The 16693-nt window shown below is 46.8% G+C and overlaps 1 protein-coding gene across 1 annotated transcript; it reads right to left on the bottom strand.

The window, feature by feature from the left end:
* Positions 1–1387: 1387 nt before the first annotated feature.
* st3gal7 (ST3 beta-galactoside alpha-2,3-sialyltransferase 7) lies at positions 1388–15451 on the bottom strand. The gene is made up of 8 exons (XM_064950181.1): positions 15178–15451; positions 14447–14598; positions 14067–14187; positions 7786–8144; positions 7274–7460; positions 5501–5641; positions 2078–2227; positions 1388–1891 (listed from the first exon to the last, which is right to left on the bottom strand). Exons 2-8 carry the CDS (start codon positions 14590–14592, stop codon positions 1805–1807), a joined length of 1191 nt encoding a protein of 396 aa, XP_064806253.1. The 5' UTR covers positions 14593–14598; positions 15178–15451; the 3' UTR covers positions 1388–1804.
* Positions 15452–16693: the final 1242 nt, after the last annotated feature.

Raw genomic sequence — 16693 nt, 5'->3', positions numbered from 1 at the left:
CAGTGTTAATCTGCTAAATTGTAACTATTCGCTCCTACGGCCTATTATTGCCTACCTCCTCATGCCTTTTGCACACACTGTATATAGACTTTCTTTATTCTACTGTGTCATTGACTTGTTTATTGTGTTATTGGCTTGTTTATTGTTTACTCCATGTGTAACTCTGTGTTGTCTGTGTCACACTGCTTTGCTTTATCTTGGCCAGGTCTCAGTTGCAAATGAGAACTTGTTCTCAACTGGCCTACCTGGTTAAATAAAGGTGAAATAAGTAAATCAAAATGGGCACTGGTTACAGTAAGAAGCTTCCTCTTGAGCTGACAGCTTAATGAAAACCAGTCAATATTCAGGTCCCCAAGACAGTATACCTCTGTTTACATCGCATCACACTATCAAGCATTTCACACATATAATTTAAATACTGACTGTTAGCACTTGGTGGCCTATAGCAGCACCCCAAAAGAAAATAATTTAGATGTGCCAAGTGAACCTGCAACCACAACACTTCAATAACCCTTGACATAAGATCTTCTCTAAGCATTACAGGGAAATGGCTCTGAATATATACAGCAACACCTCCCCCATAAGCATTTCTGTCTCTTCCTGTGGTCCATCTTCAATTTCTCAGAGATAATTTCCCTCACTTTGTCCTCAGATTCCATCTTGGTCTCATGTGGAGATTCTGCAATTCCGTCCACAACCATGTTGTTCCGCCTTGATTGTCCCTGATTTACCTGTCATTGTTATCTGTCATTGTTACCTGTCATTGTTATCTGTCATTGTTATCTGTCATTGTTTGGGGAATTTCTTTTCACTTTTCTGTAGATCAGTGACAAAAGAACTCACTAAATTAAATACATTTCAATCCCACTTTGTAACGCAGAAATATCATTGGCACTGTAGAGTACATAACCTTGTAATATGTAGGCAGGTTAAATGTAAATTGTGTAGAGGAGTGGGAAAATGTCAGCATGTATGTGTCAGTAGGGGAAGGTTGAGGAAGATACTACAATGTACTATAATGTGTTGAGATAGGGGCAGGTTGTGGAAGACACTACAATGTACTATAATGTGTTGAGGTAGGGGCAGGTTGTGGAAGACACTACAATGTACTATAATGTGTTGAGGTAGGGGCAGGTTGTGGAAGACACTACAATGTACTATAATGTGTTGAGGTAGGGGGAGGTTGTGGAAGATACTACAATGTACTATAATGTGTTGAGGTAGGGGCAGGTTGTGTAATGTACTATAATGTACTATAATGTGTTGAGGTAGGGGCAGGTTGTGTAATGTACTATAATGTGTTGAGGTAGGGACAGGTTGTGTAATGTACTATAATGTACTATAATGTGTTGAGGTAGGGGCAGGTTGTGGAAGGTACTACAACGTGTTGAGGTAGGGGCACATTTTTGGGCACATTTTTATTTAAATCTATTACAGTAAGGTACTTAACTGTTAGCCAGAAATGATTTGATATCGATATAGAAACGGCTGCTTTGGGCATGTAATATATAATAATTACATATGACATTTAGCAGACACCTTTATCCAAAGCGACTTACAGTAATGGGTGCATACATTTTTATAGTGCATAATATAGTATATAATAATAGAACATTTTTCAACTAAGCCTTGATTGGTTGAATCATCATACTCGGAAAAGGAACCAGGGGTTGTTCAGAAAGGTCGCTGGTTCGAATCCCCGAGCCGGCAAGGTGGACAAATCTGCGGTTCTGTCCTTGAGCAAGGCAGTTAACCTCCAACCACAACTGGTAGAACAGGGTCCATCCCTGGTACTGTCCCTTTGTCACAGCGCCCCTGTGAGGTCGGTCAAGACACCTGCAGCCACAAGCTCTCTGAGGAAGAGCTTCTCAGCGCTCACATCATGTACTACCTGGACAAAGACAATCAATACAGGAAGATAATTAAGAGACTTTCATTTGAAAAATATTTATAATTCAAAAGTGCTTCTCTGACCTGGACCTTACGAGTAGCACAAGCTTACAAATATTTCGATGGAAACAGCAAACAATCAGTGTTTGTCATTCTCTCTCCACTGCTCTTATATACTGTAGTGTACCTGGGCCTTGATGGCGTCCATACATAGACTCTCATAGTAGTGTAGTCTGGCACCGGGATGCTGCAGGTCATAACCAAACCCTGCCAGGCTCACCTCATCACACAGCTGTAGGGCCATCACCACCGCACTGGCACCTAACGTAGGAACTAACTGGAGAGAAGAGAGGGTGGTAATTAAGTGTAAGGCTAACTCGTGTTCAGACTACATCAATCTAACAAGAAACACTTCCACCCAAATGTTAAAGCAAACCATGTGGAGAGAGCCATTCAATTATTGAAACATTCATCCATTGGGTATGCATTTATACTGTACATGAAATTGCCAAAATAAAGGAAACACCAACATAGTGTCTTAGTAGGGCATTGTGCCACCACAAGCCATAACAGCTTCAATGCACCTGGGCATACATTCTACAAGTGTCTGGAACTCCTTTGGAGGGATAAGACACAGAAATTCCATCATTTGTTGATGGTGGTGGAAAACACTGTCTATGGTGCCGCTGCAGAATCTCCCATAAGTGTTCAGTTGGGTTGAGATCTGATGACTAAGATGGCCATGGCATATGGTTTACATCGTTTTCGTGCTCATCATTTTTTATTTTTTTTATTTTACCTTTATTTTACTAGGCATTCGTTGTCATCTTATAGGGGCATAGTCATGGTAGCCAAAATAATGGAAAAAAACAATGGCCTGCACCGTGTTTTTATACATGACCCTAAGCATAATGGGATGCTAATTGCTTATTTAACTCAGGAACCACACCTGTGTGGAAGCACCTGCTTTCAATATACTTTGTATCCCTCATTTACTCAGGTGTTTCCATTACATCGGGGTCCTGTGTGGCTCAGTCGGTAGAGCATGGCGCTTGCAACGCCAAGCGTCGTGGGTTCGATTCCCGCTGGGACCACCCATATGTAAAAGTAGTGGCCCCAGCCGACTTGTAAGTCGCTTTGGACAAAAGCGTCTGCTAAATGGGATATATATATTTTATTTTGGCAGTTACCTGAATGTCCTTTAAAATGATTCTGTTGCTGTTGCAACGGATGTGAAATGGCTAGCTTAGTTTGCGGTGTGCGCTAAATAGCGTTTCAATTGGTGACGTCACTTGCTCTGAGACCTTGAATTAGTAGCTCACCTTGCTCTGCAAGGGCCGCAGCTTTTGTGGAGCGATGGGTAACGATATACTGTTACACTGTGTGTATCAGTAGTAACCTTCCTCTGTTGCTGTGTGTATCAGTGGTAGTAACCTTCCTCTGTTGCTGTGTGTATCAGTACTAACCTTCCTCTGTTGCTGTGTGTATCAGTAGTAGTAACCTTCCTCTGTTGCTGTTTATATCAGTACTAACCTTCCTCTGTTGCTGTGTGTATCAGTAGTAGTAACCTTCCTCTGTTGCTGTGTGTATCAGTAGTAGTAACCTTCCTCTGTTGCTGTGTGTATCAGTAGTAGTAACCTTCCTCTGTTGCTGTGTGTATCAGTACTAACCTTCCTCTGTTGCTGTGTGTATCAGTAGTAGTAACCTTCCTCTGTTGCTGTGTGTATCGGTACTAACCTTCCTCTGTTGCTGTGTGTATCAGTACTAACCTTCCTCTGTTGCTGTGTGTATCAGTACTAACCTTCCTCTGTTGCTGTGTGTATCAGTAGTAGTAACATTCAACAGGTGCTGTGTGTATCAGTAGTAGTAACCTTCCTCTGTTGCTGTGTGTATCAGTAGTAGTAACCTTCCTCTGTTGCTGTGTGTATCAGTAGTAGTAACCTTCCTCTGTTGCTGTGTGTATCAGTAGTAGTAACCTTCCTCTGTTGCTGTGTGTATCAGTACTAACCTTCCTCTGTTGCTGTGTGTATCAGTACTAACCTTCCTCTGTTGCTGTTTATATCAGTACTAACCTTCCTCTGTTGCTGTGTGTATCAGTAGTAGTAACCTTCCTCTGTTGCTGTGTGTATCAGTAGTAGTAACCTTCCTCTGTTGCTGTGTGTATCAGTACTAACCTTCCTCTGTTGCTGTTTATATCAGTACTAACCTTCCTCTGTTGCTGTTTATATCAGTACTAACCTTCCTCTGTTGCTGTGTGTATCAGTAGTAGTAACCTTCCTCTGTTGCTGTGTGTATCAGTAGTAACCTTCCTCTGTTGCTGTGTGTATCGGTACTAACCTTCCTCTGTTGCTGTGTGTATCAGTAGTAGTAACCTTCCTCTGTTACTGTGTGTATCAGTAGTAGTAACCTTCCTCTGTTGCTGTGTGTATCAGTAGTAACCTTCCTCTGTTGCTGTGTGTATCAGTAGTAGTAACCTTCCTCTGTTACTGTTTATATCAGTAGTAACCTTCCTCTGTTGCTGTGTGTATCAGTAGTAGTAACCTTCCTCTGTTGCTGTTTATATCAGTACTAACCTTCCTCTGTTGCTGTGTGTATCAGTAGTAGTAACCTTCCTATGTTGCTGTGTGTATCAGTACTAACCTTCCTCTGTTGCTGTGTGTATCAGTACTAACCTTCCTCTGTTGCTGTGTGTATCAGTAGTAGTAACCTTCCTCTGTTGCTGTGTGTATCAGTACTAACCTTCCTCTGTTGCTGTGTGTATCAGTACTAACCTTCCTCTGTTGCTGTGTGTATCAGTAGTAGTAACCTTCCTCTGTTGCTGTGTGTATCAGTAGTAGTAACCTTCCTCTGTTACTGTGTGTATCAGTAGTAGTAACCTTCCTCTGTTGCTGTGTGTATCAGTACTAACCTTCCTCTGTTGCTGTGTGTATCGGTACTAACCTTCCTCTGTTGCTGTGTGTATCAATAGTAGTAACCTTCCTCTGTTACTGTGTGTATCAGTACTAACCTTCCTCTGTTGCTGTGTGTATCAGTAGTACTAACCTTCCTCTGTTGCTGTTTATATCAGTAGTACTAACCTTCCTCTGTTACTGTGTGTATCAGTAGTAGTAACCTTCCTCTGTTGCTGTGTGTATCAGTACTAACCTTCCTCTGTTGCTGTGTGTATCAGTAGTACTAACCTTCCTCTGTTACTGTGTGTATCGGTACTAACCTTCCTCTGTTGCTGTGTGTATCAGTAGTACTAACCTTCCTCTGTTGCTGTGTGTATCAGTACTAACCTTCCTCTGTTGCTGTGTGTATCGGTACTAACCTTCCTCTGTTGCTGTGTGTATCAGTAGTAGTAACCTTCCTCTGTTGCTGTGTGTATCAGTACTAACCTTCCTCTGTTGCTGTGTGTATCGGTACTAACCTTCCTCTGTTGCTGTGTGTATCAGTACTAACCTTCCTCTGTTGCTGTGTATATCAGTACTAACATTCCTCTTTTGCTGTGTGTATCAGTACTAACCTTCCTCTGTTGCTGTGTGTATCAGTAGTAGTAACTTTCCTCTGTTGCTGTGTGTATCAGTAGTAGTAACCTTCCTCTGTTGCTGTGTGTATCAGTAGTAGTAACCTTCCTCTGTTGCTGTGTGTATCTCTGCAGTGCTATGCCTGTCTTGTGCATGATCTCTGGGTTGAGTATCTGGATGTTCTCCGGCTTCAGAGGAATGTTCTCCACTATGTCTCTCCAGAACCACAGCTTGGACCACCAGCTCTAGACAACACAACCACAGGAAGCAGAACCAGTTCAGAAACAGCTCTAGAACACAAACATAGACAGGTTTGGGGAGTAATCAGTTGCATGTAATCTGATTAGAAAATAACTAACTGTAATTAGTTACGTTATATGCAAAATTATTGTCACGATCGTTATAATGATTGGACCAAGTTGCAGCGTGGTAGGCGTACATATTCCTTTAATAAATGAAGACCAAACAAAAACAACACACTACCAAACGGAACTTGAAGCTACTGCTGTGCACACAGGCAACTAACTGTAAGATCCCACAAATACCAAATGAGGAAATGGCTACCTAAATATGATCCCCAATCAGAGACAACGATAAACAGCTGCCTCTGATTGGGAACCATATCAGGCCACCATAGAAATACAAAATTCACCTAGATGACACGCCCAAGTCACTATCACGCCCCAACCAACACAGAGAATAAACAGCTTACTATGGTCAGGGCATTACAAATATTGTAATCTGATGACAGATACTTTTGAAAAACTAGGTTATTACTTCTTGGATTACTTTTAAATTCAGAAATGATGTTTATGAAAATTGAGTGCAAAGTGCAAATAGGTTCATTTTGGTCATAAAGTCAGTCTCGTCTAAAACGGAGTTTAGAGTCTGAATGTGTCACAACGAGAAAATGAAGGTTAGTTTACAATTATGTCAAAAATTCATGCCCCCGTTTGCCTATTAACACGTGGAGGCACCGTGTTGTCTGGGAAAAGACTGGGCGAGTTCGCTTTGCATGGCCCTGGTGGTAACCTAGTTGGCGGAAAATAAAGAAAACATATAACGGGAGAAGAAGATTTGATCCCTGCTAGCTAACGTTAGCTAGCTAGCTCATAATCAAGCAAACCTGACATGTTTGATGCATTTCGCCAGCTTTCTTTCAATAATGTTTAAACTCAAACTGGCTAGCTACTGTCCTTGTATGTTTTGATTGAATGGCAAAGACAGACCCATGAAACACCCACATCAAACCACACCCCCAACACAACTCTCGTTTGCCTTCGCTCATGGCCGCTAGCATTTCTTAATGAACATTGATGAAAAACAAGGCCAAATCAGGAAGTGCAATTGACCTTTAAGTTTAAAAAAAAAAAAACATTTTGTTTTTACTAGGCAAGTCAGTTAAGAACATTCTTATTTTCAATGACGGCCTGGGAACGGAAGGTTAACTGCCTGTTCAGTGGCAGAACGACAGATTTGTACCTTGTCAGCTCAGGGATTCGAACTTGCAACCTTTCAGTTACTAGTCCAACGCTCTAACCACTAGGCTACCCTGCCACCCTGTTTATTCCACCTGAGTGAGTCTGACAACAAGTCAGAGACCACTATGACAGCATACCAAATATAACTGAAAATGCAAATGATGTTAGGGTAATCCAAAAGTTAGGTAACTGATAGAAATCTTGGACAGGTAAGTAGCAACTGTAATGGAAAGGAAGCTACGCAAGCCTGTCCATGGACAGCAGAACGTATAGAGGCTACTTTAGAAGTCCTTTCCTGTCTGCAAATCTGCACTAAAATTCCTCAAGCCACTGTGTCTCTGACAGGGAAACAGACAGGGAAACATGGAAACAAACAGGTAGTAAACACTTTCCCACCAGAGGCTGTTTGGTGATGACAGAGGTGAGCCAGTCCAGGTCCAGGCACTTGTAGACCACCAGGGTAACCAGGGAGGTGTGTCTGTACTCGCTGGGGGAAAGGGGAGCTCCCTCTGGGTACATCAAACGGACAGTGGTCCTGGAGCCTGCGTCCCTCTCAAACCCTGACACTGGGGCATTGTTCATCCTCAGAGGACAAAGAAGAGTGTGAAGGGGAAGGAGAAAGAGGAGGGGAGGGAGGCGAGAGAGGAGAAGAAGGAAACCACAGCTTCAGAAAATACTAATCTAATCCAGTATATCCCCTTAGTGACCAGGAGTGGTAGAGGTTAGTTTGGTTCCTTAGATGTATTTATTTTAGCAGTCTGGAAAACTAAAAACGGGATTGGTTATAATATCAGAAACAGATTGTCACTTAGGAGGTACAGAAGGGGGTCATGGAAAATATTATCTGATTTAAAAAGATTGTGCTTCTTTTACAATTACAGTGATTGTATGTTTGATTGGTCATTCACCTGATGATGACATCATACTGGTCAATATGGGATCCCAGGTGGCTGCCATGTAGCACCCCTCCACTGCCCACCACCACACACCTCCTACAGCCCCCACCCCTACCTCTCCCCTCCAGGGATGGGGGAAGGCCTGGATGAGTTAGAGAGGCCAGGGCCCTAGCCACCCTCTCTTCACAGCCCTGGAGGCCCAGGGGGGGAGCCAAATCCCAGGGAATAGACCTGTCTGCTGCAATCCCCGACTGGAGGAACACAGGGATGTTCTGGAGGTCTGAGGAGGAGTCCAGGGAGAGGAGACGAGACACACACCAGCCCGGATGGCAGGGCTGCACAAGCAGGGAGGCAGAGCGGTTTAGTAATACCTGGAGGAGAGGGGAGAGGGGAGAGGGACGGGGAGTTTAGTATGACCTGGAGGAGAGAGGAGAGGGGAGAGGGGAGAGAGGAGAGGGATGGGGAGTTTAGTATGACCTGGAGGAGAGGGGAGAGGGGAGAGGGACGGGGAGTTTAGTATGACCTGGAGGAGAGGGGAGGGGGAGAGGGGAGAGGGAGGGGAGTTTAGTATGACCTGGAGGAGAGGGGAGAGGGGAGAGGGGAGAGGGATGGGAGTTTAGTATGACCTGGAGGAGAGAGGAGAGGGGAGAGGGGAGGGGATGGGAGTTTAGTATGACCTGGAGGAGAGGGGAGAGAGGAGAGGGATGGGAGTTTAGTATGACCTGGAGGAGAGGGAAGAGGGGAGAGGGATGGGGAGTTTAGTATGACCTGGAGGAGAGAGGAGATGGGAGAGGGATGGGAGTTTAGTATGACCTGGAGGAGAGAGGAGAGGGAGAGGGTGGGGAGTTTAGTATGACCTGGAGGAGAGGGGAGAGGGGGAGAGGGATGGGAGTTTAGTATGACCTGGAGGAGAGGGAAGAGGGGAGAGGGTCGGGAGTTTAGTATGACCTGGAGGAGAGGGAGAGGGGAGAGGGGGAGAGGGTCGGGGAGTTTAGTATGACCTGGAGGAGAGGGAGAGGGGAGAGGGTTTTAGTATGACCTGGAGGAGAGGGAGAGGGGACCTGGAGAGGGGAGGGGAGTTTAGTATGACCTGGAGGAGTTTAGTATGAGGAGGAGGAGAGGGAGGGGAGAGACCTGGAGGAGAGGGAGAGGACCTGGAGGGGAGAGAGACCTGGAGGAGAGGGGAGAGGGAGAGGGGAGTTTAGTATGACCTGGAGAGGGGAGAGGGAGAGGGGGGAGTTTAGTATGACCTGGAGGAGAGAGGAGAGGGAGAGGGACGGGAGTTTAGTATGACCTGGAGGAGAGGAGAGGAGAGGGTCGGGGAGTTTAGGACCTGATGGGGAGTTTAGTATGACCTGGAGGAGAGGGGAGAGGGGAGAGGGACGGGGAGCTTAGTATGACCTGGAGGAGAGAGGAGAGGGGAGAGGGTCGGGGAGTTTAGTATGACCTGGAGGAGAGAGGAGAGGGGAGAGGGACGGGGGGGAGTTTAGTAAGACCTGGAGGAGAGAGGAGAGGGGAGAGGGTCGGGGAGTTTAGTATGACCTGGAGGAGAGAGGAGGGGAGAGGGGAGAGGGTCGGGGAGTTTAGTATGACCTGGAGGAGAGAGAGAGAGGGGAGAGGGTCGGGGAGTTTAGTATGACCTGGAGGAGAGAGGAGAGGGGAGAGGGTCGGGGAGTTTAGTATGACCTGGAGGAGAGAGGGGAGAGGGAGGGGGGAGAGGGACGGGGAGTTTAGTATGACCTGGAGGAGAGGAGGAGGGGAGAGGGGAGAGGGAGAGGGACGGGGAGTTTAGTATGACCTGGAGGAGAGGGGAGAGGGGAGAGGGGAGAGGGACGGGGAGTTTAGTATGACCTGGAGGAGAGCGGAGAGGGGAGAGGGGAGAGGGGAGAGGGACGGGGAGTTTAGTATGACCTGGAGGAGAGAGGAGTTGGGAGAGGGACGGGGAGTTTAGTATGACCTGGAGGAGAGGGGAGAGGGGAGAGGGGAGAGGGACGGGGAGTTTAGTATGACCTGGAGGAGAGGGGAGGAGAGGGGAGAGGGGGGGAGTTTAGTATGAGGAGGGAGGGGAGAGGGAGGGAGGGTCGGGGAGTTTAGTATGACCTGGAGGAGAGGGGAGAGGGGAGAGGGTCGTGGAGTTTAGTATGACCTGGAGGAGAGGGGAGAGGGGAGAGGGGAGAGGGAAGGGGAGTTTAGTATGACCTGGAGGAGAGAGAGGGGAGAGGGGAGAGGGACGGGGAGTTTAGTATGACCTGGAGGAGAGAGGGAGGGGGAGAGGGTCGGGGAGTTTAGTATGACCTGGAGGAGAGAGGAGAGGGGAGAGGGTCGGGGAGTTTAGTATGACCTGGAGGAGGAGGGGAGAGGGGAGTTTAGGACCTGGAGGAGAGGGAGGGAGAGGGTTTAGTATGACCTGGAGGAGAGAGGAGAGAGGGGAGAGGGTCGGGGAGTTTAGTATGACCTGGAGGAGAGAGGAGAGGGGAAAGGGTCGGGGAGTTTAGTATGACCTGGAGGAGAGGGGAGAGGGGAGAGGGGTCGGGGAGTTTAGTATGACCTGGAGGAGAGAGGGAGAGGTGAGAGGGTCGGGGAGTTTAGTATGACCTGGAGGAGAGAGGAGAGGGGAGAGGGTCGGGAAGTTTAGTATGACCTGGAGGAGAGGGGAGAGGGGAGAGGGTCGGGGAGTTTAGTATGACCTGGAGGAGAGAGGAGAGGGGAGAGGGTCGGGGAGTTTAGTATGACCTGGAGGAGAGGGGAGAGGGGAGAGGGTCGGGGAGTTTAGTATGACCTGGAGGAGAGAGGAGAGGGGAGAGGGGATTTAGGACCTGGAGAGGGGAGAGGGTGGAGGGAGTTTATTATGACCTGGAGGAGAGGGGAGGGGAGAGGGACGGGGAGTTTAGTATGACCTGGAGGAGAGGGGAGAGGGGAGAGGGACGGGGGAGTTTAGTATGACCTGGAGGAGAGAGGGGGAGAGGGAGAGGGTCGGGGAGTTTAGTATGACCTGTAGGTTAGGGGAGAGGGGAGAGGGTCGGGAGTTTAGTATGACCTGGAGGAGAGAGGAGAGGGAGAGAGAGGAGAGGTGAGAGGGGAGAGGGTCGGGGAGTTTAGTATGACCTGGAGGAGAGGGGAGAGGGGAGAGGGGAGAGGGACGGGGAGTTTAGTATGACCTGGAGGAGAGGGGAGAGGGGAGAGGGACGAGGAGTTTAGTATGACCTGGAGGAGAGAGGAGAGGGGAGAGGGACGGGGAGTTTAGTATGACCTGGAGGAGAGAGGAGAGGGGAGAGGGTCGGGGAGTTTAGTATGACCTGGAGGAGAGAGGAGAGGGGAGAGGGTCGGGGAGTTTAGTATGACCTGGATGAGAGAGGAGAGGGGAGAGGGTCGGGGAGTTTAGTATGACCTGGAGGAGAGGGGAGAGGGGAGAGGGGAGAGGGGAGAGGGTCGGGGAGTTTAGTATGACCTGGAGGAGAGGGGAGAGGGGAGAGGGGAGAGGGACGGGGAGTTTAGTATGACCTGGAGGAGAGAGGAGAGGGGAGAGGGACGGGGAGTTTAGTATGACTTGGAGGAGAGAGGAGAGGGTAGAGAGTCGGGGAGTTTAGTATGACCTGGAGGAGAGGGGAGAGGGAAGAGGGTCGGGGAGTTTAGTATGACCTGGAGGAGAGGGGAGAGGGGAGAGGGTCGGGGAGTTTATTATGACCTGGAGTAGAGGGGAGAGGGGAGAGGGGAGAGGGACGGGGAGTTTAGTATGACCTGGAGGAGAGAGGAGAGGGGAGAGGGACGGGGAGTTTAGTATGACCTGGAGGAGAGAGCAGAGGGGAGAGATTGTCGGGGAGTTTAGTATGACCTGGAGGAGAGAGGAGAGGGGAGAGGGTCGGGGAGTTTAGTATGACCTGGAGGAGAGAGGAGAGGGGAGAGGGTCGGGGAGTTTAGTATGACCTGGAGGAGAGAGGAGAGGGGAGAGGGTCGGGGAGTTTAGTATGACCTGGAGGAGAGGGGAGAGGGGAGAGGGTCGGGGAGTTTAGTATGACCTGGAGGAGAGAGGAGAGGGGAGAGAGGAGAGGTGAGAGGGGAGAGGGTCGGGGAGTTTAGTATGACCTGGAGGAGAGGGGAGAGGGGAGAGGGGAGAGGGTCGGGGAGTTTAGTATGACCTGGAGGAGAGGGGAGAGGGGAGAGGGGAGAGGGGAGAGGGGAGAGAGGAGAGGGGAGAGGGTCGGGGAGTTTAGTATGACCTGGAGTAGAGAGGAGAGGGGAGAGAGGAGAGGGGAGAGGGTCGGGGAGTTTAGTATGACCTGGAGGAGAGAGGAGAGGGGAGAGAGCAGAGGGGAGAGGGTCGGGGAGTTTAGTATGACCTGGAGGAGAGAGGAGAGGGGAGAGGGTCGGGGAGTTTAGTATGACCTGGAGGAGAGAGGAGAGGGGAGAGGGTCGGGGAGTTTAGTATGACCTGGAGTAGAGAGGTGAGGGGAGAGGGTCGGGGAGTTTAGTATGACCTGGAGGAGAGAGTAGAGGAGAGAGGGATGGGAGTTTAGTATGACCTGGAGGAGAGAGGAGAGGGGAGAGGGACGGGGAATTTAGTAAGACCTGGAAGAGAGAGGAGAGGGAGTGAGAGGGGGAGTTCAATAAATCCTACAGCACAGACTAGAGTAAGAGAAATCAGTTCATCACAAGAAAGCAGTTTAATACACACAACACGCACCAAAAATATATAGTTGAAGTCGGAAGTTTCCATACACTTAGGTTGGAGTCATTAAAACTAGTTTTTCAACCACTCCACAAATTTCTTGTTAACAAACTATAGTTTTGGCAAGTAGGTTAGGACATCTACTTTGTGCATGACACAAGTCATTTTTCCAACAATTGTTTAGAGATTATTTCACTTATAATTCACTGTATCACAATTCCAGTGGGTCAGAAGTTTACATACACTAAGTTGACTGTGCCTTTAAAAAGCTTGGAAAATTCCAGAAAATTATGTCATGAAATTAGACGCTTCTGATAGGCTAATTGACATCATTTGAGTCAATTGGAGGTGTACCTGTAGATGTATTTCAAGGCCGACCTTCAAACTCACTGCCTCTTTGACATCATGGGAAAATCAAAAGAAATTGTAGATCTCCACAAGTCTGGTTCATCCTTGGGAGCAATTTCCAAATGTCTGAAGGTACCACGTTCATCTGTACAACCAATAGTACGCAAGTATAAACACCATGGGACCACACAGCCGTCATACAGCTCAGGAAGGAGACGCGTTTTGTCTCTTACAGATGAACGTACTTTGGTGCAAAAAGTGAAAATCAATCCCAGAACAGCAGCAAAGGACCTTGTGAAGATGCTGGAGGGAACAGGTACAAAAGTATCTATATCCATAGTAAAACGTGTCTTATATCGACATAACCTGAATGGCCGCTCAGCAAGGAAGAAGCCACTTCTCCAAAGCCGTCATAAAAATGTCAGACTACGGTTTGCAACTGCACATGGGGACGAAGATCGTACTTTTGGGAGAAATGTCCTCTGGTCTGATGAAACAAAAATAGAACTGTGTGACCATAATAGCCATCGTTATGAAAAAGGGGGAGGCTTGCAAGCCGAAGAACACCATCCCAGCCGTGAAGCACGGGGGTGGCAGCATCATGTTGTGTGGGTGCTTTGCTGTAGGGGGGACTGGTGCACTTCACAAAATAGATGGCATCATGAGGACGGAAAATAATGTGGATATATTGAAGCAACATCTCAAGACATCAGTCAGGAAGTTAAAGCTTGGTCGCAAATGTGTCTTCCAAATAGACAATGACCCCAAGCATACTTCCAAAGTTTTGGCCAATTTATTTTAAGGATTTAAGGACAACAAAGTCAAGGTATTGGAGTGACAAAGTCCTGACCTCAATCCTATAGAAAATAGGCAGAACTGAAAAAGCGTGTGCGAGCAAGGAGGCCTACAAACCTGACTCAGTTACAGCAGTTCTCTCACTTATTGTGGGAAGCTTGTGGAAGGCTACCCAAACATTTGTCCCACATTAAGCAATTTAATGGCAATGCTACCAAATACTAATTGAGTGTATGTACACTTCTGACCCACTGGGAATGCAATGATAGAAATAAAAGCTGAAATAAATCATTCTCTCTACTATAATTCTGACATTTCACATTCTTAAAATAAAGTGGTGATCCTAACTGACCTAAAACAGGGAATTTTTACTAGGATTAAATGTCAGGAATGGTGACAAACTGAGTTAAAATGAATTTGGCTAAGGTGTATGTAAACGTCAGACTTCAACTGTATTCATGTGCTTTTTTTGTGTGTTCAGTACCATGTCAGTGTGTTGGTTGTCGTTAACCCCTGACAGAGGGTCTGAAGGTATAAGAGCAGGGACCAGGATAGCAGAGTAGCATCCCACCAGCAGCACTAGACTCAAGGCTAGGTTGTTAGTCCTGGAATAGAAAGGATATATGTGAATGACACACACACACACACACACACACACACACACACACACACACACACACACACACACACACACACACACACACACACACACACACACACACACACACACACACACACACACACACACACACACACACACACACACACACACACACACACACACACACACACACACACACACACACACACACACACACACACACACACACACACACACACACACACACACACACAGAGCCATACCTGCTGAGTAGCATCTCCCTGGTGTCAGGTGTAGGTCTCCTGTGAGTAACTGTAACAGCTGTTATCTCAGTGAAGTCAGAATCAGGCACCGGAGGGGAGCTGTAGTCATCTGGGTCCTCCACACTAAGGTGTTTCAGAGTCACCATGCTGACCTGGGGTCAGACCAGGGAAAGGTAGGATCACGATTGTGGTTGTGGCTAGGGTTAGGGTTCAGCCAGATTGTGGCTATTCAGCAGGGGAGGCAGGTAACCTTGAGGTTCAAGCATTGGGCCAGTACCCGCAAGTTTTTGGTTCGAGTCCTGGAGCTGACATTGTGAAAAAAGCTGTTGCTGTGCCCTTGTCACCAACTGCTCCAGGGGTGCTGGACGATGATGATTCTGTCTGTGTCCCCATTCCGTGCGGGTGTCTCAGTGAGAGTTGGGCTATTCAATACATGCATTTCCATGACAGTGCAAAAATAAACACCCTTCAAATTATTATAGGGTTAGTGTCACACCAGGGGAAAGGTTAGGGATGAGATCCTATTTTTCTGTGCTTGTCCTGAAATCCATTAAAACTGTCCACACCAAGACATTGACAATATTTACTGAAGGGTGCTGTTGCTAGCTAACTCCACACAGCCACTAGTAAACTTAACAAAGACATATCTCAGTGACAAACTTGTCTAAATGAAGGTTGAATAGAACAATTCAAAATATTTCATAAAAGAAAAACTAAGCAAAAATACCTACCTAAAGACTAGGGGCTCAGAGATGTTAGAGAAAGTCTGTAGACAGCAGTCGTCTGTGGTGTTGTTCTTCTTTCCTCCGTGCTCTGGTGACGAACAAGAAGGCAAATTACTATAATCAGCTAAAATGGCTGCCACACTAAACTGAAGATGTCCCTAACCGCTGATATAGGTCAGTTTTGCGTTTGTACTACTTGTGGTAAACGTTAAGATTAAGGTGAGGGTGAGCAGATTCTACATCTGTGTCAGAGAGTGTGTAATGCTGTAATCCAGTGAACTCTGCCTCCTCCTTTCTAACTGAAAATTAATAATTTACCTACTGTTACACAGTAAGACGGTCAGGCTCACAGGAACAACAGCCAGTGTGTGTGTGTGTGTGTGTGTGCGTGTCGTTGGAAAATTGAGGATGTGCACCTCTGTGTGTGTGTGTGTGTATGCTAACGTACACAACCATTCAAAAGTTTGGGGTCACTTAGAAATGTCCTTGTTTTTTAAAGAAAAGCAAATTTTTTTGCCTGTTAAAACAACATAAAATTGCTCAGAAATACAGTGTAGACATTATTAATGTTGTAAATTACTATTGTAGCTAGAAACAGCAGATTTTTTATGGAATATCTACATCGGCCCATTATCAGCAACCATCACTCCTGTGTTCCAATAACACGTTGTGTTAGCTTATAATTTTAAAAGATGAATTGATCATTAGAAAAACCTTTTGCAATAATGTTAGCACAACTGTTGTTCTAAATAAAGAAGCAATAAAACTGGCCTTCTTTAGACTAGTTGAGTATCTAGCTTCATTAAATAGTACCCACAAAACACCAGTCTCAACGTCAACAGTGAAGAGGCGACTCCGGGATGCTGGCCTTCTAGGCAGAGTTCCTCTGTCCAGTGTCTGTGTTCTTTTGCCCATCTTAATCATTTATTTTTATTGGCCAGTCTGAGATATGGCTTTTTCTTTGCAACTCTGCCTAGAAGTCCAGTATCCCGGAGTCGCCTCTTCACTGTTGACGTTGAGACGGGTGTTTTGCAGGTACTATTTAATGAAGCTGCCAGTTGAGGACTTGTGAGGCATCTGTTTCTCAAACTAGACAGTGTAATGTACTTGTCCTCTTGCTCAGTTGTGCACCGGGGCCTCCCACTCCTCTTTCTATTCTGGTTAGAGCCAGTTTGCGCTGTGCTTTTCTTTCAAAAACAAGGACATTTGTAAGTGACCCCAAACTTTTGAACAGTATGTAGAGAAATACGGGACCATCTGTACAAATATAATAACTTTTGTGTAAGCCTTTTTACATTGATCCGTCTGAGCACTCATATTGAGGCTTGTTCTGTGCACTGCTCTCGGCCCAAGTGTCCTGGTGATGTCACACACACACACAGCCTAAGTAATAACTATATTTATTTACTGCTCTCTAATGTCCTCTTAACCTGAGATTTATATCAATCACCATGACTCATCCTGCTGGATCACACATTTATTACAGCTCAGATAAGTAGCATGCTCTGGTGGTGGGCTGCTC

The sequence above is a fragment of the Oncorhynchus masou genome, chromosome 31, assembly GCF_036934945.1.
Source record: "Oncorhynchus masou masou isolate Uvic2021 chromosome 31, UVic_Omas_1.1, whole genome shotgun sequence".
In the NCBI taxonomy this organism is placed as follows: domain Eukaryota; kingdom Metazoa; phylum Chordata; class Actinopteri; order Salmoniformes; family Salmonidae; genus Oncorhynchus; species Oncorhynchus masou.
Note: the sequence above shows the minus strand (reverse complement) of the source record. Positions and strands in the feature narration are given on the sequence as shown.

What these genes read in the sequence shown, in the direction of transcription:
- st3gal7 (XM_064950181.1), bottom strand. Translation starts at nt 14,592, where the DNA reads ATGGTGACTCTGAAACACCTTAGTGTGGAGGACCCAGATGACTACAGC. An exon ending in CAGTATGATGTCATCATCAG is followed by an intron (nt 7,461 to 7,785) that starts GTGAATGACCAA and finishes TTGTCCTCTGAG; the next exon opens with GATGAACAATGCCCCAGTGT. An exon ending in ACACACAGCAACAGAGGAAG is followed by an intron (nt 2,228 to 5,500) that starts GTTACTACTACT and finishes TCTTCTCTCCAG; the next exon opens with TTAGTTCCTACGTTAGGTGC.